Source organism: Megascapheus bottae, chromosome 21 (genome assembly GCF_031878675.1).
Source record: "Megascapheus bottae isolate mThoBot1 chromosome 21, mThoBot2.hap1, whole genome shotgun sequence".
NCBI classification, from domain to species: domain Eukaryota; kingdom Metazoa; phylum Chordata; class Mammalia; order Rodentia; family Geomyidae; genus Megascapheus; species Megascapheus bottae.
The window spans coordinates 25,235,634-25,262,625 of NC_143529.1; the positions used below are offsets into that span (position 1 = coordinate 25,235,634).

Sequence of the window (26,992 nt, forward strand, 5' to 3'; positions counted from 1 at the left end):
TTTAGAAGAGCAAGCCGCCGCCAACACCAACACTCCGGAGGGCACCAGGGCTGCTGGCCAGGCAGGGACAGTGGCAGTGAGGCTCTGGCCAGTCCCTGCAGCCGGGGACAGATGCCGATCGAGATTGTGTGCAAAATCAAATTTGCTGAGGAAGATGCAAAACCTAAGGAGAAGGAGGCAGGGGATGAGCAGAGCCTTCTGGGTGCTGCTCGAGGGGCAGCAGCCCCTCGGGACCTGGCTACCTTCGCCAGCACCAGCACTCTGCATGGACTGGGCCGGGCCTGTGGCCCAGGCCCCCACGGACTTCGAAGAACCCTGTGGGCCCTGGCCCTGCTCACCTCACTGGCTGCCTTCCTGTATCAGGCGGCTGGCTTGGCCCGGGGCTACCTGACCCGCCCTCACCTGGTAGCAATGAACCCCGCTGCCCCAGCCCCAGCGGCAGGCTTCCCGGCTGTCACCCTCTGCAACATCAACCGCTTCCGACACTCGGCACTCAGCGACGCTGACATCTTCCACCTGGCCAATCTGACAGGGTTGCCCCCCAAAGACCGGGATGGACACCGTGCGGCTGGCCTGCGTTACCCAGAGCCTGACATGGTAGACATCCTCAACCGCACTGGCCACCAGCTTGCCGACATGCTCAAGAGCTGCAACTTTAGTGGGCACCACTGCTCCGCCAGCAACTTCTCTGTGGTGAGTTCTGCCAGCTGGGCTGCCTGGCCTGGGGTGGCCAGAGGCTGGCGCTGGGGTGGGGGTGGGACGTGAGGGTATCCTCACAGGGCTTCCCTTCCTTCCGCCACCAGAGGCAGGCCTCGTGTCTTCCCCAGCTGGTGTGTTTCCCTCTGGCTTCCCATCCCAGAGCAGTGGATCCTCAGAGGGGCTTACTTGGCCAGTCTGCTGCTTGCTCATCTTCTTAGTCCTGGGTCCAGGGCTAGAAGCCCTGGGGGCCAGCCCAGGCGTCCTGAAGCTGGCGCCCACCCCAAGGCCAGGTCGACTGAAGCTTACTCTGATCCTGGCCTCTTTTTCTTTGGGGGGGGGGCTGGATTCTTCTTTCCCACCAATGGAGGTGACATAAAGGGAAGTGTCTTGGGGTGCCTGGCTAGGGCTGGTGAGCTAGCCTGGCCAGCAGACTGGATGGAGATGGTCTTCATGTGCACTGGGTTCCAGTCTTTTCCACCTCGGTATCTCACGCCCTCCTTTTACAACACCCTCACACATCCCTCTTTCATGCTCTCCTCCAGCCTCTCCTGCTTGCTATTGGGCCCTCCTTCCCCATTCTTGCTGTTCTGACTCTACTGGGAATTGCTCATTCACTCTATGTGCATCTCACCCTCTGTACTGTCACACTTGTGTGTGCGTACACACACACACACACACACTTCTGCTTGGGGACAGTTACCCATACACACTCTGTCCCCATCACTGCACTCAGATGCACAGCTGCACACACACATGTCCAGATTGCTACTCGTGTCTATGCCCATTTCCCAGCTCCTAGTTGCTAAGGATGGGGTCACACTGGATGCCATCCCAGCTCATAACACACTGCCTACCCCAGCCACTGTTCCCCCATTCTCCATTTGGGGAATGGGCACCATCCTCTTGTCACTGTAAACACAAGCACACAAACACAAGTGTCAGCTCTGGCTGCTGTCTCCTGCACACCTACCACAGTCAGGTGTGTGTTCTAGGGGTGTGTGTCTTATATCCCTTCTGTCTATCCAGGTTCCACTCACCCATGTCAGAGGCTATTTTTCATGGGACTTCAGATGCCTGTCCCCAGTCCCCTATTGACTCTTAGCATTGTGTGTGTGTGTGTGTGTGTTCATCCTTATCACCGTTGCACCAAGCCTGTGCAGATGTATGGTGTTAATGTGGTATCCACTCAGGCTCAGCCTCGAGCAGCAATGGGGGCTTTTCCTCCTTGGGGCTCAGCCTCTATCCTCCAGGCTCATGTTCACTCACTTACGGCTTCAGGCTTCAGTGTCACCAGGAAACAGGTGCCAACCAGGTTCCTGACCCCCACTATGCCTGCTGCTGTGTCAGGTGGGGGGGCTAGGGAGTTAGATGGAAACAGAGGGGCAGGAGGGAAAGGACTGTATCAGAAGCAGAGTCAGGGAGGGCAGATTTCTGCTTGTTGTCCAGCTATATAACCTATCTTCTGGAGGAAAAAAAAAAAAAAACCACTGTCCCCCAAAGCCAGGGCTGAGAGGGTACCCACAGAAGAGGTGTGGGATGAAGTGTGAATGTAGCTTTTAGGATCCCTGGGCTTCTTCTTATAGCCTCACCCCTCTGTGTTGAGTGTAGGGGGGGCAGTCTCAGCAGGTGCTGCTCTGGCAGAAATCAATGGGGTCTTTGTGTCTCTGAGCCGGAGTTTGTATATCAGGCCCTGATTGGGGGTGGGCAGGAAAAGGGAAAGGGTAATGACACATGTGGGTGGAGGACGAGATGGAGGGGGTGAAGAAGTAAAGGGAGGAAGACCAAGGGTTCCTGCCAGCTTCAGGGAAGGAGGACACAGGGACTGGGAATCTCCTGGTCAAGCTGGAGTCTCTGGGAATCCTGGGGAAGGCTGGGAGGAGTAGAGGTGTATTTCCCATAAGCACTTTGATATGCTGGAGCTGGACAGGGAGAGTGGGAGTTTGTGGTCTCAGCTCTGGGGCTGTGTGCTGTGGCAGGATGATGCAGGTAGGAGTAAAGCATGCACTGGGGGACAGAATTCTAGTCCTTTGGGGGGCCTCTGATCCCTCATCCCCGGTTTAGACTTGCCTACACCACCCCCTCATTTGCTGAGTGTAACACTCCCTTGATCCATCAGACTGGTTGGGTCTGCTGGACATGAAGGCTGGGATGGGCCATACCCACAGCAGTGGGGAAGAGGTGAGCCTGGACAGGGACGTGAAGACACGAAGTCTCTGTAAAGAACATGAGGTTCTTGGGGAGTCCGTGATGTGGATGTGGCAGTCTTTGGTAGGGAGATGGGTATGTGAGCCCTGATATGTGGGGACAACCTGCCAGGAAATGAGTGGTGAAATGGCCAGTGACCGAGACAGACAGCCTTCAGTGCTGGGCGGTTAGTGTTTTCTGTTGGTTTCCCTGTTTCCTCCTTCCCACTCCCCACTCTGCTGTGACCTTTCCTCCGGAATCCAAGTTAATAAATGTCACATTTTCCAGCCTATTTTTACTCTGGGTAATATGCCCTCCCCCAGTCCCCTAAGCTGCTGCTCTTGCCTCTGTTACCACTGCAATCACACTCCCAAATATCCCTTCATTGGCTCTCAGTCAGCCGCCATTCAGCATGGGGTTCTTATAACCTACTATGTGTGGAGGACTTGCTAGGATCTAGGAGGACAGGAGAGAGAGAGAGAGAGAGAGAGAGAGAGAGAGAGAGAGAGAGAGAGAGAGAGAGAGAGAGAGAGAGAGAGAGAGAGTCTCTAGTCCCCAGCCCCTGTCCTCAGGCTGCCTACAATCTTGTGATAGAGCAGGGACAGAGATTCTCAAAAGCTTAAGCAACCATGCAAGAGTTAATCAGCCATGCAAGCAGTGTCATAAGGTGCCAGGATTAATTGCCATATGAGGTACATGGCTGGTAAGAGCCTGAGTAGAGAGAGAGGCGGGGGTGCCATTCTGGCCTGAAGAAGTCTGAAGAAGCTTAAGAGATGAGGCAGACTGGCCAAGATTTGGAGAGGAGGGAGGGAAGAAAGAAAGGAGAGGGTGCTGGGTGAAAGAGGTTCTCTCTGTCTCCATACCCTGCTCTCCTCCACTCAACCCTCCAGCTCTTCTTTTTCTCTTCCTGCTAGTCTCACACTAAGCCACTCCTACCTTACCTCCTACTCTTACCATCACCTATATTCCTTGGTAGACAGCTCTCCCTCCCTGACTCCCTACTATCACCAGCTTCCCCCAACCCTGTGCTCCAAGTCCTGGCTCTACTTTCCCCACCTTGGTTCATTCTGGGCCTGCCCACTTACCAGAAGGCAGAAATCACTCTTTCTCCCTAGTCTTCATTTCTTTACTTGTACAATGCAATGGTAGTCCTAAATTTCACCATCTCCTCTCAGCTGGGACTATACACTGAACAGGTATAGTATAAATTCTGAACCTCAACACTACTCCTTCAGCTGTGTGGCCTTGGGGAAGCCTCAGTTTTTGTGTTCATTAGATAGGATATGAGAACCTAAACATTTGGGGTTGTCATGAGGATTAAAGAGAGACCTGTAAAGAGCTTAGGATGTGGACTGGCATACACATAAAATGCAGGCTTGTAAGTGTCAGCTGTTATAATGCCACCACCCCAGCTCCTGGCTATCTGGAACCTGACCATTTTCAATGCCATGCACTGGTTTTGACCTCTGATCTCCATTACCTAGTCTTCTCTTTTGTGACTCTAGCCCACAGCCTCCTTTGTGCTGTTAGAGCTTTCTCATTCTCCCCTATTGTTCTACCTAACCCTTCCAACTAGGCATGCGTATGTCCAGGAAGGTGCACACGCTTATGTGTGTAAACATGTCCTGTGGGGTTGCTAGCTACCGTGGCTGTAGAGCATTTGAAATGGGATTAGGGACAGGTGCTGGTGGCTGCTGTCCTGGACAGTTTAGCTCTCCATGATCTTAGGAATGAGGTACAGAATGTCTGGCTGGGACAGAGCTGGAATTTACAGTCGGGACCAAGGACATAGGGGTTGGCTGCCAGCTGTGATTGGAACTTGGTTGTCTGCTGTTGGGCTAGGCCAACTAAGCTGAGTATGAGGCCTATGACCAGGGGTGTCTGGGAACACTTGGTAAGCAAAGATACCTTTCCCCCCAGGTATAGCCACAACCTTGGTCTCTTCCATTCCACTGTCTGGAAAATTAAGACACGGGGGTGGGAGAGACTGACTCCCGGAGGAGGCAGAGGTATGATGAGCTCTCTCTTCACAGGGTCCCCAGGGGTCCTGGTATTTCCCCCCGCAGTACAGCAGGAGGACAGCACCTTGTGGGCGCCTCCTGTCTGTATCCCCTCTTGGCACTCAGGCTTCCCTCCCCCTCCCGACACTCCTTCCCCACACACTGGAGACTGCCGTGACTATTAATCACTCGCCCTGTTCTCTTCCTCTCTACTAATCAGGCACAATTAGACAAGGCCTCTTCCAGCTGGGCAGTCCCCCCCCTCCCTGCCCTCTTCTCTCCCCTCCCAGTCCTACCCAGCCGCCACTCAGGACAGCTCAGAGGCAAGGGGGACCACAGGAAAAAGCCCTGAAGTCTCCCTCTACCTCAGTCCCCAATGTGGGGCTCCAAGGCAATCTGCACCCTCTACTCCAGCCTTTTTTCCTACCTGGTACAGTCACATTAGTACTGAGTCTCTGCCCCTACCCCCGCCCCTTGCTCTTGGTTGGCCTTAGGACGCTGCTCTGTGCTCTCTCCCAATTCCATACTTTTGCCATTAGGTCTAAGGGCTCTGTGACCCTGGGAGGGGTTCTTGTCCTGGTTGGTCCAAGTCTCTCATTTACTAGATGGCTTAATTAAGTCCCTTATTCTCTGTCCGTGCCTCTAAACCCTCTGGTCTCATCTTCTCCTAAGATGTGGACCTTGAGTGCATTTAATTCAACATCCAGTTTAGGTTGGTCGTGCCTTCAAGGAGTTGAGTGGGTCGTGTCACTAAGGGCACACAGTGCACAGGTCTGAGGAAGGCCCTGAAGTGTCGACTGCTTCTCCAGTCCTATGTGAGGGTGTCCAGGGTTTGCTGGTCTCCGCTTTGGTCACAGAAGCTGCAAACCTGGCTTATTTCAATGAAGTTTCCCCTGGTTTTGGAAGACTGAAGGTGGCCTGCAGCCGAGGTCTCAGAACCCAGTGCCCTGCCCACCGCTTCCCCGGCAGTGGCCGCTGCTCCTCAGGCCCTCCTGAAGGGGGCGCGCTGGCTCCCACCTCTATGGCAGTGGAGTTGGTGGAGGGAGCTGTGGGCAGTGTGCCCTCAGGGAAGGGCAGAGAGGATGACTGTGATAGAGGACAGTGGGGAGGCTCATGAGGGACAAGCCCCACAGGGCCCCCCACTCAGCCGTCCTGTGGCCTCTTCATTAATCAGGAATCAGCTCCGAGCTGGGCTCATTATCAGCACAGCTTCTTGTGGCACTGCCGGAAGAGGCTGATTAGCATCTGAAGAAATGGCCCTCACTTACCTTCTCTCTCTTGTCCTTCCCTCCTCCCTGGGGTGCTCCTTTCTGGACCCCCCCCATCCCTGCCCTTCTGTTTACTGGGGAGGAAACCGCTCCCTCTTGTGGTGGGAGCAGGCCTGCCTCCTGCAAGGGGGGGGGGGGAAGAGAGGAGGGCAGAAAGCACCGCCCCTAGGGAGGCAGAAAAGGGTCCCAGGGCAACTGAGAACGACGCCCTGGCCAAGGCCAGACGCCACTGGACTCTCCTGTGCAGAGGGAGGGGGAGGGGGTCGTGGAGCCTCCAGAGATCCGGGTGGAGTGTGTTGGGGGGGGAGATGGACAGTCACGCGGAGGACAGGAGAGGGCGACCTCCGGGTGGACGCCAGCCCTGCTCTCCCAGTCGTCTGAAAACGGTTTTCGTTGTTGCCCTTGGGGAAATCACGGTTGCAGCCACCCAGGTGGGGGTGGGTGGGCATGGGGGGGGCAGGCGGGAACAGGAAGGCCGCGATGCTGTGCGTTGTCTAGGCAGAGGAAGTGTGCCTGCCCTGGGCGGGGGCTGGATTTGCAGCCCCCTCCCCACCCCCCAGCGCTCACAGTGCCCTTGGGACAGCGGCTTTGGGGGGTGGGGGGAGCAGTTCCAGAGGGATAGGCCTGGGCTTGCGGCAGCCGTGGCAGCAGCGAGAGTTCAGAGAGGAGCCACGGCATGATTAAGGGGAAATGGAGGATTGATTTAGGAGGAAAGATTAAAGGAGCTAAATCCGTGGCGCTTGGCTCAGCGGTGACTAAGCGTGGACAGGATAATAGCTTACAAATGTGTGAAAGGTGTAAATACCAAGCAGGGGGAGGGGAGGCTGCTCGCAGGCCAGGGGAGCAGGGCCTGGGGGGGGTTGCACACCCCCCCCCACTGCAATGTTGGGGACCCTACTCCCCCTGTGCGACAGCTCTGCGGCGTGGCGCCTCCCCATCGGGGTGCTGGTGGGAAGGTATGGGGGTGGGGGGGGGAGTTGTTGCAGGCTGAGGGTTTTCTGGAACGTAGCTTCCCAGGCCTGGAGCTGACTGCCACATCTCACTCCCTCCGGACTGGGGATCCGAGGTCCCGGGTTCAAAGCATGCGCGAGTCTCTCAGCACCCTTCCGCACCACTAGATCATTTGGCGATTCCCAGCCCGCCAGCTACACCCGGCCCCGCATCCATCACCTTCGGGCCCTCCCCGCGCATTGTCTGGGCTCTTCCCGTCCTCCTCCCACCCCCCACCCCCGCCGCGGCGGCCAAGGCGGTGCGGTGGGCGCGGTGTCCCCCTCCACCGCCGCCGTGGAAGCCTCTGGCGCTGCTGTGCGCGCGGAGGTCACTTTGCCGAGGAGCCGGGAGCCGAGGGAATGCAAATGAGGCGAACCCGGGGAGGGGAGCCGAGGCCGGGCGGAGACAGAGGGAGGGCGCGGTGACGGATGCCTGCCCCGCAGGAGGGCGCGGGACCTGCGCGTGCTGAGCGCGGCTGGTGGGTGCGGCCTCGCCTAGAGGGTGGCCAGACCGGTGCCACCCAGGGCGGGGGGGGGAGTCGCGATGTAGGAGATCGGGGTTCCCAACGGCGCACCCCGGTCAGGTCCCCCGCATCCCCGACGCCTAGAGCCCCCCGCCCGCCAGCCTGCTGGGAGTGTGCGCTCCGCGCCCTAGGCAAAACTCGGAACCACAACTTGGCTGCGAGGGGCTGGCCTGTGCGGGAAGGCCTTAGGTACCAATTAAAGATATTCTCGCCGGCAAAATGCACTTTCTAGGGTCTAGGAAAGCCTGAGCGGTGGCTACGTGAAAGCACTGTGGACGGTTTACCTGGGTCCCCGAGGCCTGCCTTCCCCTCGGGGCCTGGGAAGGCTGCGCACGCCCCGTGGCCTGTGGCCTGGAGGAGGGCGGCCCCCACCTCTGTCTCCAGCCGCGGCCTAAGCGCCCCCCACCTGCCCTTCCTCTGCTGTTTGCACATTTACATGTCCCCACACTTCACCCTTCTCCCTCCCTGCGCTGATTGGGGGAACTGTGCTGACAATTTTGTAGTCCCCCTTCCCCCCCTTATTAGCCAGGCCTCCCCCCCCCCAGGGGGGGAAGGAGGCATCTTGTGTGCTCCTTGTCTTGATTGTGGCACTGCTTTTGGTCCTTCCTGGCTTGCTCAAAGCAGCTTTCCCTGAACTTCCAACCCCTGTTCTGCCATGGAAGGCCTTGGCTGGGGCTCTCTATCCTAGCTGTGGATCGCAGCCAGTAACATCTATTTGTGCGAATGTTGGATTTGTGTGTTTTGTTCCTGCTTGTAGACTTGGCACTTAGCACATGCCTGGCACCTAGTGTAGGTGCTCAATAAACACTTTTTGAATGAATGCATGCCTCCACACCAGGCAGTAAAGTCCTAGAGGCAGAGACTACTTTGGTCCTACACATAAACCCAGCACCAGTCACCAGCGCGGTGACACAATGTACAGGCTCTACCAATGACATTGGCCATATATGTCATTTGAACACCCCCACCTCCACCCTGGCTCTGCCACTCTACGTGACACTGACTCCTTGCCCTCCCTGTGCCTCCATTATCTCTTCTGTGGAATGAAAAATACACTGTGTGTGTGTGTGTGTGGTGGTGGTAAGAAATTATTTATCTGGGGGCTGGGAGTTTGGCCTATTGGTAGAGTGCTTCCCTAGCATGCACGAAGACCCAGGCTCAATTCCTCGGTACCCCACATACATAGCAAAAAGCCAGAAGTGGTGCTGAGGCTCAAGTGGTAGAGTGATAGCCTTGAGAAAGTCCAAGGACAGTGCTCAAGCCCTGAGCTCAAGCCCAGGACTGGCAAAAAAAAAAAAAAAAGAAATTATTTATTGACTTGTAGCCCTAGAACGCAAGGCTTAATTCAAGTTGGTTCAGATTTGAGCCCACACTGCTTTTGCTATTGTTGTGTAGTGTTTTACCACTTGAACCATAGCTCCACTTCTGGATTTTTGATAGTTAATTGGCCATAAGAGCCTCATGGACTATCCTGTCTGAGTTGGCTTCAGACTATGATCCTCAGATCTCAGCCTCCTGAATAGTTAGATTACAAGAGTGAGCTACTGGTGCCTGGCTGTTAAGTAAATTTAGGTAAAATACCCAAGACTCGGCCTGGCCTAGAGAAGCTATTACTAACATGTACTTACGTAGTTTTATTCCCATTTCATGGGTGAGAAAGGAGGACCAGGGCTCTGACCATGCTCTGAGCAGCTCCCAAGTTGAACAGAGAGCCTTTACCACGGAGCATGGGAATAGGTCTGCCATCTTGGCAAGTCCTTTCCCCAAATGGGATCCTTTCTCTGTGCCCTTGCTGTACCATCACCCTAATTCCAGTCCTAATCCAAGGAGGAATTGCCAGACTTTTGCAGAGGTGCAAACTGAGGCTTAAGAAGCTTGTTGGGCACTCAAGACAAGTTTAGTTTTTGTACGCAAGGCTAACCCTCTACCACTTCGAGTCACAACACCATTTCTGGCTCTTTTTTTGGAGGGGGCTGGGTGAGTAATGAAAGATAAAGGTCTCACAGACTTTTCTGCCCTATCTGGCTTGAACTGAGATCCTCAGATCTCAGCCCCCTCAGTAGCTAGGATTATAGGTGTGAACCACTGGCAACACCTGGCATGCGTTTCGGTTTCCGATGGGATTTCATTGTGTTTTTCTGGCTGGCTTCAGGCTGGGCTCAGGTGAATCCTCATCCCAACATTCTGAGTCGCCCTGACTACAGATGTACACCACTGAACGTGGGGGGCTGCTTTATCTTGTGTGCCTTAAAACTACACCTTGAAATAACTCAGGCAAGAATTTGTGTTTCCATTTGACCGATGAGGAAACTGAGGTCCTGAGTTGCTGATAAATCACTTTAGCAAAACCTAAGATCACAGTCTATGAGTGGTGAGACTGGGTTGGAATGATTCAAAGAGGGTGAAATCAGGAGAATGTTGGGGCTGGTGGGGGCGGAGACCTGGGTTCCAGTACGGAATTTGTCCTTTTCACATGTGTGCCCTTGGGCATGGTGCTGGTTACAATCAAGCTTCTGTTCCAACCCTTGTACGACACGAGGGGCTGGTCTCAGTGACCTTGATGCTCTGCTTAGAGCAGACAGCCAAGGGTTTTGAGTTGCTACCATCTTCCTTCCTCTGCTACTCTGTAAAAGGAGAGAAGGAGGCTTTGAGCCTGGACACTGGGTGACCCCGGAGTAAAGCCAGGGCCTGGGAATGGGAGTCACAGGGTGCTCATCACAGTCCAGTCAGGATGAAGATGCACCCCTATTCCACTGGCTCAGAGCAGTGCAAGGTGAAAGGAATTCATTCCAAGAAGCTTGAGAGGCATGGGGTAGACCCCAACAAAGGAGAAGCAGGGGGAAGGAGACACCCACCCATGGAAAAGTAGGGTGGGAGGATGGTGCCACAGTCTTGGCAGAAACAGGGTGCCAGAAGGCAGTGGAGATAAAGCCCAGGATGCAGATTAGCTATGGGATTAGCCCAGCCTGGTCTTCAGTGCTCCTGGCTGCTTCTTATCTCCTGGAGGCCCAGGGCCCTCTCTTCCCACAGCTCAGAGCCCTGGCCCCGTTAATTGCCTATTAACCCCATGGGTTCTGTCACTGCAGGAGGCAGAGGGGCCAGGAGGGCTCAGGGAGAAAGCCAGGCAGCCAGGCAGAGTGAGCTTTCTGCGGAAATGGGGGCTGTGGATAGATGGAGCTCAGGGGGCTGAGAGAAGTCATCGCTCAGGGAAGCAAGCACTGGACAGATCTCTCCCCATCTCCTGATCATTGTCTCTAGCAGACCCAGAGAGTGGGGAAGGAAAAAAAAGGAGAGGCATCTGGGAACAGGGGGGCCTGGGGAGAAGTCTAGGAGGAGAATGAGACAAAGACTAGACACCCAAGCTAATGGATGGACAAAGAGGAAAGAGAGTGTGGTAGAGATGCTCACGGCAGCGTGTGTGTGTGTGTGTGTGTGTGTGTGTGTGTGTGTGTGTGTGTGTGTGTGTGTGTGTGTGTTAGTGGAATGGGATCCAGGAAATGGAAGAGAAAGACAGAGCCAGACTGATGGTCTGACAGAGAGCCAGGGGCAGAGAAACAGCATCCAGAGGGACAGTCTATCAAGTGCCAGGAACAGATAGGCCAGGGGTAGATAAGAAGCCCTGGAGAGACAAAGCTGATCAGGTGCTAAGAGGAGAGGTGGTCAGAGAGGGACAGGCAGAGTAAGCGTTAGCCACCAGGAAAGTGGAGGAGAATCCAAGGGGATCTTCTCTAGAAGCTGTTTGCCCTCAGTCTTGAGGGGCTCTAGGAGCCCACACAGGCCCGGGCCAGGAGCATGAGCCAAGGCAGAGGGGAGGGTGGACCAGCCCAAGGAAGTGCTGTTGATCTGAGATGGGGGCAGAATCCAGGGGCAGAGATGATCTGGAAATGGCCCTCTGCTATGGGAACCTCCCTTGTCTGTGATTGGCCCCAGACTTTTAGCTCCTGCACATATACCCTCCTTCCTGGCCAGGGCCAGTCCGTAGGGAGGGAGCAGTGGACAACCAGTGGGACCTTGTGGCTGAACAGCCGTGCCGTCTCCATGGAAGAAGCTGCTGGCTGTGCTGCCACCCGAGTTCTGCCACTTAGGAGCCAGCGGCTGGCTCCATGATGGATGCAGGGGCCAGGGACTGTCTCCGGGGCAACAGTGTGCTCTGCCCAGCAGTGGGGCCTGACTAGGGCTGTGCAGATGGCCCAGTCCTCCCAGTCTGTGCTGTCTACATCCTACAGAGTATTCCCTCCTAAGACCTGCACTGTTTCCACTCACCTCATGTGTCCACCCCCACCGCCCCAGCCACTTCTGGGACACCTGTGCCAGGCAATCATTCCCGTCCAGATTTGCTATTCAGGAGCAGGCAGGATCTCTTGTCTCTCTCCATCTCTCTCCTTCTCTTCCTTCCTCCCCCCTACCCTGGAATATAAACTCACACTTCTGTACTGCATCACCCTGATTCAGGCCTCTGAGAATCATCCTGACCACCCACCAGGTGTTTTATTGACACCTCTGCTTTCCTATGTGGGAAGGTCTCTTCTCTGAATCTCCTGTCCTTTCCTTGCTGTGCACTCTTTGTCATGCCCCTTTCCTTCTCTGGGCTTCAGTGACCTCATCATTAAACAGAAGGGCAATGATACCTAATTACCTCCTGTGGCTTCCTTTGGAGGCTCCAAGGAGAAAGATAGATGAAAAGCACCTGTCAGAGGCCCTGGCCCAAAGCTGAGGTGTTGAGCAGTATTTATTTTCCTTCTACCCCTTCTTCTACCCCTCCTTCTGTGAATCTCCCTGGGTTCTGGGGATGCCAACAGGAAAGCAAGATTCCTAGCCTCGGGGAATTCTGGATCACATGGGTAAAGCTGAGCTGTCCTCAAGGCTCCACTAAGGTGGTGTGAGCGCCCAAGGACCTGAGTGGAAAGCTCATGAGTGGGCCCATTGAGCAGTCCCGGCCTCCATGAGCCTCACAACTCGAGTGTGCGCCCAAAGTCAGCTGCATGGGCAGGAGCTGATTCCACCATCTTTCCTGGCCTGAATGAAGATGAGGTTCGGTACTTTGAGAGTTTTGTAAATGTGGGTATATTTCCTAGCTGTGAAAATACAGGCCTGGAGCCTGGCTGTCTTACTGGACTCCTATACCTATGTCTACTGCCTTTTTAAAAATATATATTTTATTGTAATTAATAAAAGTGTTACATGATATTTGCCAGATAGAAGGTGCATTAATTCACATACATTGATACCCTTTCACATGTCTTGGTCCCCATTACCCTCCACCCAACCCCCCTCCACCCCTGTCTACTGCCTTTTTATTCAATGTGTGGTCCATGGATCTACAGGTTGTTAGAAACACAATCCCAGCCCTTTCTACTCACATCTATCTATTATTAAACCAAAGTCAACACTTAAAAAAAAAGGTATCCAGGTGATTTGTGTTTACCTTAGGGTTTGAAGAACCTTGGCAAACCCACTTAATTCTCTGAACCTTGATTTCCTTGTCTGTAGAATGGGTAGATAACCTAACCTCAAGGCAGATGTATGGACTCAGTGGGTCATTTTGCATGATCAGCACACCGCCTGTTGTCTGTGATTACTGCCCCTGTCTGCAGCAGGGAGGGCACAGACTGGGACAGGAGTGCTACTGATGAGGAGGCAAGTGAACAGTTGAAAAGCAGCAGATATGGAGAGGAATGGGGAAGAAGAGAGACAGGGAGACTGGAAGACAGGCTTTGGGTGAGGAGTGGCGGCCAGATTGTGTGAGCAGCTACAGCCTGGTGTGTGGAAGAGCTGCACTGGCTCACTAAGTGTGTGTTCGGCTTGAACAAGTTACTATACCTCTGAGCTGCAATCTCCTCTGCCAGAACAGAGAGCATGAAACTGCTTGAAAGGTGGTGTGCTGTGTAGAAGAAATGGGACAGCTGTAGATGTCATGTTCTGTAAACGTCATGCTTGTTCTGCATATGGTTTTGTTTCTGGACTAGGAGGCAGGGCGACTGAGTGATGAGTGTGGGGGGATCAGGGTTAGGGCTTCTGGAATAGAGGCTGGGTGGGTGGCCCAGCCCAGGACGCCTTCACCCTGCCCCACAAGATTCTCTCTGAGGTCCCTTGGATGGGCTCAGGATTCTGCCCTTCACTGCCCTCAGCCCAGCCTCATCCTCCTGCTCCTCCCTTTGCAGCTGAGCCTCCACACAGCTTCCTGCGAGGCCTCAGCATTTTTTTTGTTCCCCAGGAGAGGAGAGGGGAGGGGGAGGTGGGGGGTAGGAGTGATTGAGTGCACTGACCCCTTGCCCCAAGGGAAGTTGCTGCTTGTGATGGCTTTGACCCAGGGGCTTGTCCCTTTGGCGGTGAGCCTGACAGGCGGAGGGAACTAGAATCTGCCTCTCCCCTCTCTTTCAACCCCACTCCCAACCCAGCTGCTGCTCAAGTCCCCCAGGCAATTCCCAGCCAGTGCCTGGACTCTCATCTCTAGGGCACCAGCGCCATCTGGTGTCCATTTTGGAGAACTCTGTAAATGGAGAAAGGCTTCAGGCAAGTGACCCCTGGGCCCCCAACTGGAACAGGGGTTAGGTTCACCAGGCAACTACATGCTTCTGTGCAGCGTGTAGTTGAGCAGAGGAAATGGATGGGAGACAAGGGAGCAGAGGAAATGAACAACTTCTTTTCCTGCCATGCACCCAGGTGTATGGCAGGAAGTATCACTAAAATTGGGGCTCTGCCAGGAGGAGAGAGGCATTCCAGGACCAGAAACAAAAATGATGAAGGCCGAGGAGGAAAGGAGCACCAGCTGTTTGATTTGTTTGATTTTTGCTTCTGATCTGGGGGTGGAGAAGGAGCAGAAAAGGGAGGCAAATGTTTCATCTTATGGACAGCTTTGGACTAGGGAAGAAATTTGATTTCCTATTCAGGCAAACAAGAAACTATTTTTTTAATACTGGTACTGGGGCTTGAACTTAGGGCTTAGACACTGTCCCTTAGGGTTTTTTGTCATCCCTTCTGTCTTCTGATGAGGGATTCATTGGAGATACGAGTCTCGCAGACTTTCCTGCTTTAAACGGCAAACCTCAGATCACAGCTTCCTGAGAAACTAGAATTACAGGCATGAGCCACCAGTGTCTGGCTCCCATTGCTGTTTCTTAAAAGTAAATCTTACCATGTAAATTTGAGGGTATTGAAGACAGTCATAAATCCAGCAGGTGACTTGATTGTGTCCAAAAGTGTTCTGACTGCTTGACAAGTTTAGGAGACGATGGTGGGAGAGCATCACTGGAAATAGAAGGGAAGTGGATAGATTCGATTTCAGAAGTAGAATTGCCAGGGATTCACTGTTGCATTGGATGTGAGAGTAAGACAATTTAGGGGTCTTGACTTGAATAACAAGGTAGGAATAGTCAGATTCTTTATTGAGAGGAGAGTGGGGAAGGGGGGGGAAGGATTTGGGAAGTTATCATGAGTTCTGCCACTCATACTTTCTCTCTCCCTTCCCCATCTCTGGCCACCTCTCCCCAGGTCTACACTCGCTATGGAAAGTGCTACACCTTCAACGCGGATCCACAGAGCTCACTGCCCAGCCGGGCAGGAGGCATGGGCAGTGGCCTGGAGATCATGCTGGACATCCAGCAGGAGGAGTACCTACCCATCTGGAGGGAAACAAGTAAGCACATTAGGGAGGGACAAGGTCCAGTCTAGGTACTAGGACCTGAGGCTTAGACCCTCCACTTGGGATATGTTTCCAAAGGCCCTCCTCTCTGTTGTGCAGATGAGACATCATTTGAGGCAGGCATCCGGGTGCAGATTCATAGCCAGGAGGAGCCTCCCTACATCCACCAGCTGGGGTTTGGCGTGTCCCCAGGCTTCCAGACCTTTGTGTCCTGCCAGGAACAGCGGGTGAGCATCCTTCTCTCCCCTCCAAAGTTGGGCTTGGGCCTGGCTTGGGAATGGGGCAGGCCTCCATGCCCAGAAGGATGCTGGCCGGATCTATCTCCCTTCAGAAGTTCTCAGCCCAACAGGCCAAAGGCCGTGCTAGGGATGAAGAAGCTGCAGGCCCAGCTTGACCCTTCACCAGGACTTCTTATACCCTGCCTCTGCAGTTAACCTACCTACCCCAGCCCTGGGGAAACTGCCGGGCAGAGAGTGAACTCAGGGAGCCTGAACTTCAGGGCTACTCAGCCTACAGTGTGTCTGCCTGCCGGCTGCGCTGTGAAAAGGAAGCCGTGCTTCAACGCTGCCACTGCAGGATGGTGCACATGCCAGGTGGGCCTCTCACCCAACCAGTTCTCTGTGCCAGTCTGCCAGGTTCCAGAGCCTCTAGAGATACAGTATTGCTTGTCTGCCCCAACCGGTGCATGTGTACAATGTGTGTATCTGTCTTACCTAGGAGAGTGTGTTTGTGACTATGTTTGGGATTTTATGCATGTTTTTGTATATGCGTTTGGGAGTGCATGCCTCTGGGCATGGTAATATATACATCTGTGCTTATAGATTTGGGGGAGTCATAGGCGTGTGTTCAAATGCATGAATAGAAATGTGTGTATGTATTGTGTATCTGTTTTTGGGTATATGTCCATGCATGAATGTTCATGCTTATATGCATGAGTGAGTTCAGATGTGAAATAAACACGCACCTTTGTGTGCATGCCATACCTGGCTGTGTGGTGAGGGAGAGGGAGAAAGATCTCAGGAATAATCTTCTCTCCTTTCAGGCAATGAGACCATCTGCCCACCAAATATCTACATCGAGTGTGCTGACCACATATTGGGTCCGTGCTGCCTCCCTCCCTCCCTACCTCTCCATCACTGTCTCGTATACCCTCCTCCTCACTGTCTTGTCTCTTCTACCAATCTCTTCCTGGAGAGTTCTGGGGTTGAACCCTGTATCTCACATCTCAGGGGGTCTGAGGGCCCTTACAAGTATAGGCACCTTGGTAGATGAGGACGGCTGTGAGGGATTGCACACAGCCCCCAGCTCGGATGAAGAGTTGAGCTTACCTTCTCTGAGAAAGGACAGTCGGTGATTTCTCTCTGGGTCCTGGGGAAAATGCTGGCTATGAGTACAGATAGGGCAAACCCTGTCTGTCCCGGGGTCTTACCTGATCTGCATCTTACCCATCCATCCATCCACCTATCCACCCAACCATCCACTGATTGATTTTTTTTTCAGATCTTTACAGTATGTTGTATTCCTGCCTTGGAAGAGTGTTCAGTCTAGCAGGGCTGTGTGACAATATGGTGGTTCTTGGATATCCATATCCAAGGGTCTCCAGGGTTCTAGGCAGGAGCATGTAGCCCCAACCTGAGGAGGCAAGGAGGAATCATAGGGGCCAGGCGTGAGGACAGCATTGCGGAAGACCTTGGGACCAGAGAGTATATGTGTCTAACACACCAGGTCCCTGTGGTTGGAAGCAGAGAGCCTGGGAGGAAGCAGAGAGCATGGGAGAAAGAGGCTCTGGGACACCGGTAAGGGCTTAATGCATGGCAGGAAAACCATCTGATTTTCTGACAGTGAACTGATGCCATGAAGAGAATGGTAGGACTTGAGGTTATTAATGCCACCATTACTTCAGTAAGCATGTGCTCACTGCAGTAATCCAGATGTGGCAGTGCCTGGGGATTTGAGATGGGTTTGAGATGCTAGCAAGACTGATTGGTATCCACCTGCACCCATCAAAGGAGTGATTTGAGTGTTCAGAGAAGGAACAGACATATGATCAGGGCTGTGGGAGCCATAAAGGATGAGGAGTTCACAGAACTCTCCACACCAGGAAGCCTTCACTCTGGTCCGAAAAGGAGAAAAGAAAGGAAGCCGTATGGAATCCTGGGGATGCCTGAGAAGACTGACTGACAGCGGTGTAACCACAAGAGGAGAAACAGAGCCTCTGCCAATCTACATACAGCCTGGCAGTGAGGAAGCAGGGGAAGAAATACATTAGTACTTCTGCCCTTCCACTCTGTAATCCCGCCCAACTCAAGGCCAGAGGGCAAAGAGCTCAAGGTGCTGGGTTGTTGGGCACAAATCAGTCTCTTGGGGCTTGAAGCAAGGCAAAGGAGAGTGGAGAGAGGACTTGAAGGGCTACACAGAGAAAACCAGCACACCAAGCATGTGAATCCTGTCCATCCATCTATCCACCTGTGTCTCCATCCCTCCCTCCCAGCATCCTCTCCCTATCCCCTTGTGTGCTCTGTCTGACAGATGGGCTCTGACACCCTTCTGAGCTTCCTGGTTCCAAGGGACTGGGGGCAGGAGAGAAGGAGCCTGGGGGAGGGGAAGGGAAGATTCTGCCTGCACTGGCTCCTGGTCCACAGACAGCATCCTCTAGGAAGTGCCAGGGCTGGCCCTGTGGATAGATATGCCTGCCTCAGAACAGCCCCCGTAGGCTCTCCTTGCAGCCAGGAAGGCCCGTGGACCACCCTCCCCCTCTCTGCAGTCGGTATCTCTGTATTGCAGATTCCCTTGGTGGGGGCTCAGAGGGTCCATGTTTCTGCCCCACTCCCTGCAACCTGACCCGCTATGGGAAAGAAATCTCCATGGTCAGGATCCCCAACAGAGGCTCTGCCAGGTACCTGGCAAGGAAGTACAACCGCAATGAGACCTACATACGGTACGTGCCTACCTAAAAACTGGGGGGAGCAAGGCAGAGTGTCAGAGCCACAGCCCTGGCTCATGGAGGAAACTGGGAGGGGGAGGATCTTTAGGTCTGGTGGGTCTTCTTGCCAAGAATGCTGTGAACTACCCATTCTTCACGTTGTATCTTGTGTCGACTTCCAAGGAAAGCTGAACTGTTCCAAATGTTGCTCCTCTGAAGTTCCCACAGCACCTTGTCAAATCTCTGTCGTGGCATGGACTCCCCCCACCTCGCCCCCGTTTTGGAACTTTTTATATCTTTTTCCTTTTGCAAACTGGGATCCATTTCATGCTTGTTGAGGAAATAGTGTTCAGCTGGAGTGGAAGATGCAGAGGATCGAGCCTGATGCTGGTGGCTCATGCTTATAATCTCAGCTCCTCAGGAGGCTGAGATCTGAGAATCAACACCATCCCAGACAGAAAAGCTCATGAACCTCTTGTTTCCAACTAGCTTTGAGTACAAGCTAAGGGATAGCATATCCAATTTAAACCCCAATACCGAACCTCCCCCCCACACTCATGGAGTGGATGGGAGAGGAACTGAGAGGCCCCACTAAACCCAGACTTGTGCATTCTGCATCCAATCAACAAATGCTGAGTATTACCTGGGTCCCAGAGGAAAACCCATGTCTCAGTTTCAAACAAGCCCCATTTGTGAATGCAGTCCTGAGTCTCTGGCCCTGGTCATTGAGAGGAAGCAGGAGAGACTTGAGCTGGGCCCATGTGGACCCTGAACCTGGGTCCCTAAGAGGATGAGAGAAGAGAGACAGGCAGGTTCGAGACTTGTGTGGAGCTGATGGAGGCAGGCAGCAGTGGCAGAGAAGCAGTTTGGAGAAGATGATGCCATACAACAGATCACAGGCAGACTTGAAAGTGGAGAACAGGAATTTTAGAGTGAACTGAGTGACAGTAGAGTCCCTGAAAGCTCTAGACAGGTATGTGAAAACGGTTGCTTTGGAGGAGGCAGGAGACAACACTCGAGGTCCCGGAGAGGTTCTAACTTATTCTTCTGGCCCCTAGCGACCCCTCCTCCTCTAGGAAGCTACCACACAGCCGAGGCTCCAGCCCACAGGGGAGCCTCAAGTCACAACCAGTTGGATCTGTAGATACTCCTACCAGCCAGCTGCAGTGGGGACTGGCTCCACTCAGGCGCCCTGCTTCCTGTCTCCACAGGGAGAACTTCCTGGTCCTAGATGTCTTTTTTGAGGCCCTGACATCCGAAGCCATGGAGCAGCGCGCAGCCTATGGCCTATCGGCTCTGCTAGGTGAGCCCTGCCTCACCTTCCCGGGGTGGATCAGGCCCTGCCTGCTTCCTCTCACCTGTCCTCTGCTCCCCAGGTGACCTCGGGGGCCAGATGGGCCTGTTCATCGGAGCCAGCATCCTCACGCTGCTGGAAATCCTTGACTACATCTATGAGGCAAGGGGCCAGGAGGGCACGGGGCGTTGGAAGTGGAGGGGTGGGGCGTGCGTGCTCCTGGTTGGCTGGAAGGTGGGGCTCACAGGGCTTTACCACATCTCCTGATGGAGCTAGAGGCCTGGGGGGTGGGGAGGCTCCTGAGGAGTCAGAAGCCCTTTGGGTTTGGGCCTGGACAATGGGCAGAGGGGCTCTACTGTGGGTCTCCTGAGCCACAAAGTCATCTCTCCACATTTCTTGAGCCTACTGCTGTTCCCCCACCCTGATCCCCAAGGTGTCCTGGGACCGGCTAAAGCGGGTGTGGCGCCGGCCCAAGACGCCCCTGCGGACCTCCACTGGGGGCATCTCCACACTGGGGCTCCAGGAACTGAAGGAGCAGGTGAGGATGAGCCCCGAGCCTGGTCACTGCACTCTCCCCACAACGGAAATGCTCCAACCTCCGACTTCAGGGAGCCAATGTGGGGGGGGGGGTCCTCGGGAAACTGGGAAGGCTGTGAGGCTTGCGGACACCACTGGAGCCCCCTCCTCCCACTCCCTCTTCATCTTACAGAGCCCCTGTCCAAGTCGGGGCCACGCTGAGGGTGGGGGGGCCAGTGGCCTGCTCCCCAACCACCACCACCCCCACGGCCCCCCAGGGGGCCTCTTTGAAGACTTCGCTTGCTAGGATGGTGCTGTGTGGCCAAGACCCCAGGAGGCTGGAACCCCTCCAGGATTCACTCACCTCCTGCTCCTAGGACAGAAGGCCCAGGGCAGCTGGGGCCGAGGGGAGGGGTGGTGCCCACCCAGAGGACCCGCCGCAGTCCTGCTCTCCCTGACTGGGACTCGGCTGCCTTGCACAGGGTCCTTCTTGTTCACACTCCCTACACCCAACCAGGTGTCCGGGGAGGGCTGAAGACCAGAGCATGGGCCCCTGAGGAAGGGGAGGAAGAGGGGGGGGAGGTGGAGGCCGCCCGGGCAGGGCTGCCCCTCTGTACATTTGTATATATTTAAGGGAAGACGGGGTGGGGGTGGGGCAGACGTAAGTGGGTGGGGCTACATGGGTGGGTGACTGGGGGACAGCCACTGTTCCAGCCCTGACATCAGCAGGAGAGGGGAGTCCTAGTCTCCAGGCATGCTGGGCTGGCGTCTCCTTCCCACTGACCAGGCCCAGCTCCCTTTTTGGCATGGGGTGGGTGGGTGGCCCAGCAGGCCTGGCCCAGCTCCCAATTCCCCTGGTACCAGTCCCACCCAAGTCCCCTCCACAGAGTGGACAGGAGACCTTTCAGACCTTAGTTGAGCTGGGGGGGGGTAGTGGAAGGGAGCCTTCTCAGGCTTCTCTCCCTCCAGACTGGTTTTATAAAGTGCTGACAAAATTGGGAATAAAGAAGCATAAAGAATTCTCTGTTATGTTATGTGTGTGACCCAGAGCGGGGGTATGGGGTGGGGCTGGACAGCGTCCATGTAAAATGAAATGCAGGCTAAGCAGGGATGGCCTCCCCCTTCTCAGTCCACCCCTGCCTGTCCCCCCAGGCTTACCTTCCCAAAACTCCAGTCACAGCCCACATTCAGCCAGTTTATTGAAGGTGGAGAACGCCATTAGGGGTCTAGAAGGGAGAAGGGGAGAGTGTCTCCTCCTCCCTCTTGGTTCTTCAACAACTCAACTGCAGCCCAGCCTCCAGAACAAGACCCTGAAGGTGTGGCTGGCGTCAGGCCGGCAGACAGTACTGCATAAATACACGAAGGCCACAGCCTGAATCAGCAGCGTCAATGGGCAGGGAGACCAGGCTTGGGTGGAGGGGTAGCTAGAGTCCAGGGGCCTACACACCAGGCAGGACTCGTGGGCTGCCCTGGAGTCCGTGGCTGTAGCCAGCCCTGTCCAGTAAGGCTGGCAGGTTGACTCCAGGTTGTTGGGGGAGGAGTGGGGCAAGGTGAGGCCATGCCAGGGTTTCAGGGGCCCAAGGCAGGGGATCAGGTGCTATTGCCCTGCTCCTGCTCAAAAAGCAGCATGGCCAGTTGGGTTCGGGAGCCGAGCCCCTCCAGCACACTCTGGCGGCAGCGGTGGTACAAGTCCTCGCTGAGCCGTGCGCTGCAGGACTGGGCCCGGTAGCGCTGCAGCAGGGCTGGCTCCACAGCTCGCAGCACGTGCAGGCTAGAGAACCGCAGGAACAGCTCATACACATCCAGGCTCTCCAGCAGCTCCTCCTCCTGCTCTGAGGCTGCCGCCAGCCGCCCACGGGCCGCCACATAGTCTGAGTTATAGAAACAGGCCTCGCTGGCGGCTTGGCGATCAAAATGGCCTGTGTCACGGCCCAGCTCTGGGGGTCCAGGCCCCTGTGGTGGAGCAACAGCTGGGTGGAAGGCTTGGAAGTGCATGGGAAAGAAAGCCTGCCAGCCAGAGATGGCATGCATTCGGCAGCGATTGAGGAACTCAGGGGTGAGCACCGTGTCTGGCCCGGCCAGCAGGAACAGTGTGTCCAGTGGGTGCTTCTTGGACAGTAGATCCATGAGGCGAAGTGGGGAAGGCGCAGCTGTCTGCACACTGAGCCAGGGCACCCGGGCACCGGGGAAACGCCGCTCCAGCTCTGCCACGTGGGCCTTGACAGGCGCGAAGACATCTGCATGGGCCACCCGCTGGGCCTGGCGGGGCTCGTACAGCAGCAGCAGGGTCAGGGCTGCTGCGTCTCCAGGCTCCAGGGCGGCAGTGGCAAAGGCCTCCAGGAAGCCAGGAGCCAGATCACACTCGGCTGCAGCCAGAGGCAGCAGCACAGTGAGACGTGAGGCCTCAGTGACATAGGGCACAGGCAAGATCTCCACGCGGCTCAGAGGCCGGAGGAGCTGCACCCGGTGGGTGAGGGGCCGGCGGCCGCCCTGGGGCGTTAGTGCCTCCAGCTGCAAGTCTAGCATGTACTCCATGCCCCTGGCCGGATCAAAGCGACGGTAGCCATTAACCAGATGCTGCATCTGGAGTTGCAGGATTGGGTGGTATCGACGATTGAGCTCCTCCAGGGCTGCTCCCAGAACATCAGCCACATCCGCCCGGTCTGCCCCTCGCAGTGGACAGCGCGGCGAGCCGTCGGCACAGGAGAAGGCATGCTGCTCTGTGAAATAGTCCCAGCGGAGGACTTCAAATCGTGAGGCGGGGCGGGATGGTGCAGGAATGCCCACAGGCCAGGCAGCGGCCCGTTCCCCATCAGCGGCCAGCCGGCTGGTGTTCTGGATCTCCCACTGGGCCAAAGGATAAAAAGCCATGAACAAGGAGAACCCCTGGGACAGCCCATAGCTGGGGCCCTACAGATAAACCCCTAGCCCGCTGCCAGTCACTGACTCCCAGCCCCCCCCCCCAACATTCCCATGGCTGCAAGCAGCCAAAAAGGCTAAAAGGGGGGGCTCCTTGGAGAAGATGAAAACAGACGGGGACAGGGAAGCCAGTTTGTTCTGTGATTCTAGTGCTACCTTTTCTCCCACTGGGATCCCTTCCACCCCTTCTTTCCCTGCCCCTAGGCCCAGGTTGTACCTGCAACTCCTGGATCTCCTTGTAGGTACGCTCCAGCTCTGCTCGGGCAAAAGCCTTGTGCAGCTGGTACATGTGCACGGGGTCATGGACAGGGTAGGCTGTCAGGGCACTTCGGAAACGAGGGTCCCCATCTTTCACGGGCTCCCCAGGGCTCAGCTCCAGATAGCTATAGTGCATCCCCTGAGGAAAGCAATGGGAGGAATCCATGATGGGAAAAATGATGGAACTGATGTCCCCTTATCTCCTGAGTGTCTCATCTCCCTATGCTGTAACTACTAGTGGATCTGAAGTGAGATATTACTTTTTCTTTTTTTTGCTGGTTCTGGGGCTTGAATACTGTCAGGGCTTGGACACTGTCCCAGAGCATTGTGCTCATGGCTAGTGCTCTATCAATTGAGCACTTCCAGTTTTGTATTTTGGGTTTTTTTTTCAATCAGTCATGAGGCTTGAACTCACAGCTTAAGCACTGTCCCTGAGCTCTTTTGCTCAAGGCTAGTACTCTATCACTTTGAGCCACAGGGCTACTTGTTTTCTGGTGGTTAAATGGAGATAAGACTCTCATGTACTTTTCCTGCCTGACTCTGAAGCACAGTGCTCAGATCTCAGCCTCCTGAGTAGGTAGGATTACAGGCGTGAGCCACTTGCACTCAGTTTCTACTTCTAGTGTTTTGGTGGTTTCTTATCTCCAATTAATCACTCAAAATCTGGAAGTAGAGCAATGAATCACGGTGGCTGGTGGAGTGCTAGCCTTGAGCAAAACTGCTAAGGGACAGTGCCCAGGCCCTGAGTCTAAGCCACATGACTGCCCGGGGAGGGGGGGTAGAGGGGAGGGGGGAACCTAAACTAAGCAGTCTCACAAAATTTTATATCTGGACTGGGATTCAAACTGCAATCCTCAGCTCTCAGTGTCCTGAGTTGCTAGGATTACAGGTATGAGGCACTGGTGCCTGGTTGAAGTGGGATTTCTGTGGTTTTAAGTCTCCCATGGCCAGCTGTGCTTGTGGGCCTGCTCACCTGTGAACTGGACATGCAGCCTACCTCAAAGATGTCTACACAGCACAAATAAAAAATAAAGCTAATATGTACCACCTACTATGCTCAAGGTTCCCTTATTTTCTCTAGTTCTTATTACAACTCTGGGTAATAATTATTTCCACTGGCATGCATGAGGACATTACAGCTCAGATTTCACAACTTCCCCCAAGGTCACAGGGGGACAGAACTGGCATGGAAATCCAGGCCTGGATCTCTGGCACCCCTTGCTTCTCCATGCCAGGGCGGGGAAGGGAAGTGTGTGAACTCAGCTAGGAGGCACTATTGGGGAGGCGTATGGTCCCACCTCGTGGTCACCAGTGCAGCCCACTCCAGTTGCGTCAAGGATGCAGCGTCCCAGCCACTCATCTGGGCGTGCACTGACAATGTCATTGCGGCAGCCTTCCAGGTGGGGGCGCAGCTGTTGTAGCAGTGTGCGTGACAACAGCATCCCAAAGCCTCCATGGCAGTAACGCCCTGGGGTGGGTTCCCCACCAATGAAGTCCTGGGGCCGGCCGAGATAGAGATGAGTAGTAGTGGCCAGGCTGAGGTGGCCAGTTAGGCGTGCCAGTTCATGAGCTTCAGTGTAGGTGGCATCAGGTACTAGGAAGAACCAATCAAAGTCATCTCCGTGCTGCTCCAGCAGGTGGCGCAATGCCAGGTGCAGGTGTCCAATAGGCCTCTCCTCACCCAATGTTACTATCGCCATGCCTGAAGGTACCCTGCGGCCCCGAGCTCCTGTCAGGAACACCACACGTTCTAGCCGGTGCCCCAGAGTTCGATTCACAGCCACTCCCAATGTGTGCAATGTGGCCTGCGAGGTCAGTACTGCCACCAGCAGCCTCTGCCTAATGCCCAGCTCTGTGCTGATGTAGCGAGTCCTGGGAAAAGAGACAGCATACAGTTATTAAAAAGACAAGACAGGGCCTGGTGCTGGTGGTTCATGCTTGTAATTCTAGCTACTCAGGAAGCTGAGATCTGAGGACTGCAGTTTGAAGTCAGAAAAGTCTAAGAGACTCTTGTCTCCAATTAACCAACAAAAAGCCAGAAGTAGATAAGGGCCAGTCTTGGTTGAAAAGGCCAACCGGGGTGAGTTGAAGTCTCAGTGTCTGTGGATGTGTGCCTATACACACCGGCACACACAAACAAGGCAGTAGCATACAGCACAATTATATGATATATGAATATATTTATTCTCTGGGCCTATTTCCTCATCTGTTAATAGGATGAGAATAACTCTTCCTTGTAAGTATGAGGATTTAAGCACAAGTCTGACCTCTTATGAACATAGGTGTTTTACATTTTTGGGAGAGGGTAATACCATGCAGATATGAGGGAAATATCCCAAATCAGAGTCCTGCTTTCACTACTTAGTCCTGTTCTTAAGCACAGTATTTAATCTGAGTCATCTGTAAGACAGAACTGATCCCATCTACTTAAAGCAACCAGTTCCCCAGTACATCCTATATATGCATGTTTCTATATAAATATGCTATTATTATACCACAAAGTATATCACCTAAGTAGTGTCAGGGAATATATGGCACAGAAGTGTATTAAATGTATTTTGGGGGGACAAACGACACTAATTCACCTTGTTACTTAAGGGAAATTAGTTCGACTCATGGGCAGACATCCCATTCAATGAGCAAGGTTCCTGCCTCACCCGCCTCACTAGGAAGTGGCCCCTGTGACCCATCTAGGAATGAGATAGGGATCAATCCCACTTCTTTCCTTTTTATTCATATACTCACAGTATATACCGGTCCTTTCATTCCAACAGCCCAGCTAAGGTGCTAAGAGGACCTTTGGGGGACCGCCAGGTGGAGCCGGTTTGAACAGAGGCGAGGTCAGCTCAGGCCAGGATGAAACACAGCTCTAGACTCAAACTAGCCCGACAGCTCGCGCGAAGGCAGAGCCATCGGAAGTCATCGGGCTCAAAGACTTCCTGGCCGGCGGACCCCCTTCCTTCCGGAGCCTGACCCGGCCCTCCCGGGACTCCCCAGCGCACGCGACCCGGCTGGCGTCCAGGGGGTGGGGCGGGGGGAGGTCCTCCAGTACCTGACGGCCTTCTTGGCGGCCTGGCCGGGCTGTGCCGGATGGTAGGGCAGGACCCGCGGCTCCCAGTTCTCCCCGGTGCTCTCGCCGGCCCCGGGCCTCTCGCGCTCCGCTCCTGGCTGCACCGAGTTGGGCCGGCGCGCCGCGTTGGTATTGCCCCGCGGTGGCAGCTCAGGATCTCCGGGTTGGGGCGGCCCCGGTCCGCACGGCTCCTCCACCCAGGTGACGCTGAGCAGGCTCAGGGTGAAGCCCAGGGAGATGCCCACGGCCACGGGCCCCGCGGGCCGCAGCACCGACAGCAGCAGCGACGCCCGCATGGCGCCCGGACAGCGGGCCCCCGGCCCCCGCGCAGCCCCAGAGCGGCTTGTGCAGGCTCCGAGGAGGCGGGACCGGGGAAGGGGCGGATCCGCAGGGCCCGGGGCCCAGCGAACGAGCCCGCGGCCCCCGCGCCCAGCAGAGCCAGCGGCCGGAGCCGAATCCCCCGTGCGGCGCTCCGACCTCCCCTCCAGCTGCCCCGGGGGCCGGAGCTCCCAGCCGCGGCCGCCGGAGTCCGACGTGTCACTGCTGGGGCCCCGCCCCCGGGGCGGGACCTCGGCCCCAGTTACCGGAGTGGGAGGAGAAGGGGGAAAGGACCCCCCGGAAGTGCCCCCTCCCCCGTGCCGGCGAGGACGACGGCGGGGGCGGAGTCCCCAGCCTCCCTCCGCGTGATTGGTGCGTCCCGAGTGAC

At 55.2% G+C, this 26,992-nt stretch overlaps 2 protein-coding genes across 3 annotated transcripts; one reads left to right on the plus strand and one right to left on the minus strand.

Annotated features, from left to right (window-relative positions):
* Positions 1–107: 107 nt before the first annotated feature.
* Positions 108–20,721, plus strand: Asic4 (acid sensing ion channel subunit family member 4). 2 transcript variants are annotated; one of them, XM_090354884.1, is made up of 10 exons: positions 108–693; positions 15,156–15,300; positions 15,406–15,533; positions 15,737–15,899; positions 16,349–16,405; positions 18,091–18,244; positions 19,441–19,532; positions 19,606–19,685; positions 19,957–20,061; positions 20,233–20,721. In XM_090354884.1, the coding sequence occupies exons 1-10, from the start codon at positions 112–114 to the stop codon at positions 20,344–20,346; spliced, it is 1,620 nt and encodes a 539-aa protein (XP_090211010.1). In that variant the 5' UTR covers positions 108–111; the 3' UTR covers positions 20,347–20,721. The 2 variants fall into 2 exon arrangements, with proteins under 2 accessions (XP_090211010.1, XP_090211012.1); XM_090354886.1 differs by lacking the exon at positions 16,349–16,405.
* A 499-nt stretch (positions 20,722–21,220) lies between these two features.
* On the minus strand, positions 21,221–26,860 carry Chpf (chondroitin polymerizing factor). Its single transcript, XM_090354883.1, has 4 exons — positions 26,269–26,860; positions 24,515–25,088; positions 23,176–23,355; positions 21,221–22,886 (listed from the first exon to the last, which is right to left on the minus strand). The coding sequence occupies exons 1-4, from the start codon at positions 26,580–26,582 to the stop codon at positions 21,630–21,632; spliced, it is 2,325 nt and encodes a 774-aa protein (XP_090211009.1). The 5' UTR covers positions 26,583–26,860; the 3' UTR covers positions 21,221–21,629.
* Positions 26,861–26,992: the final 132 nt, after the last annotated feature.

Excerpts from the sequence above, each read along its gene's own strand:
- Asic4 (XM_090354884.1), top strand. The coding sequence starts at position 112 with ATGCCGATCGAGATTGTGTGCAAAATCAAATTTGCTGAGGAAGATGCA. Across the intron at positions 16,406-18,090 it reads GTGTGCTGACCACATATTGG|ATTCCCTTGGTGGGGGCTCA; the intron begins GTCCGTGCTGCC and ends TCTGTATTGCAG. Across the intron at positions 19,686-19,956 it reads TCCTTGACTACATCTATGAG|GTGTCCTGGGACCGGCTAAA; the intron begins GCAAGGGGCCAG and ends CTGATCCCCAAG.
- Chpf (XM_090354883.1), bottom strand. The coding sequence starts at position 26,582 with ATGCGGGCGTCGCTGCTGCTGTCGGTGCTGCGGCCCGCGGGGCCCGTG. Across the intron at positions 25,089-26,268 it reads GCCGCCAAGAAGGCCGTCAG|GACTCGCTACATCAGCACAG; the intron begins GTACTGGAGGAC and ends CTCTTTTCCCAG. Across the intron at positions 23,356-24,514 it reads GCTGCACTGGTGACCACGAG|GGGATGCACTATAGCTATCT; the intron begins GTGGGACCATAC and ends TGCTTTCCTCAG.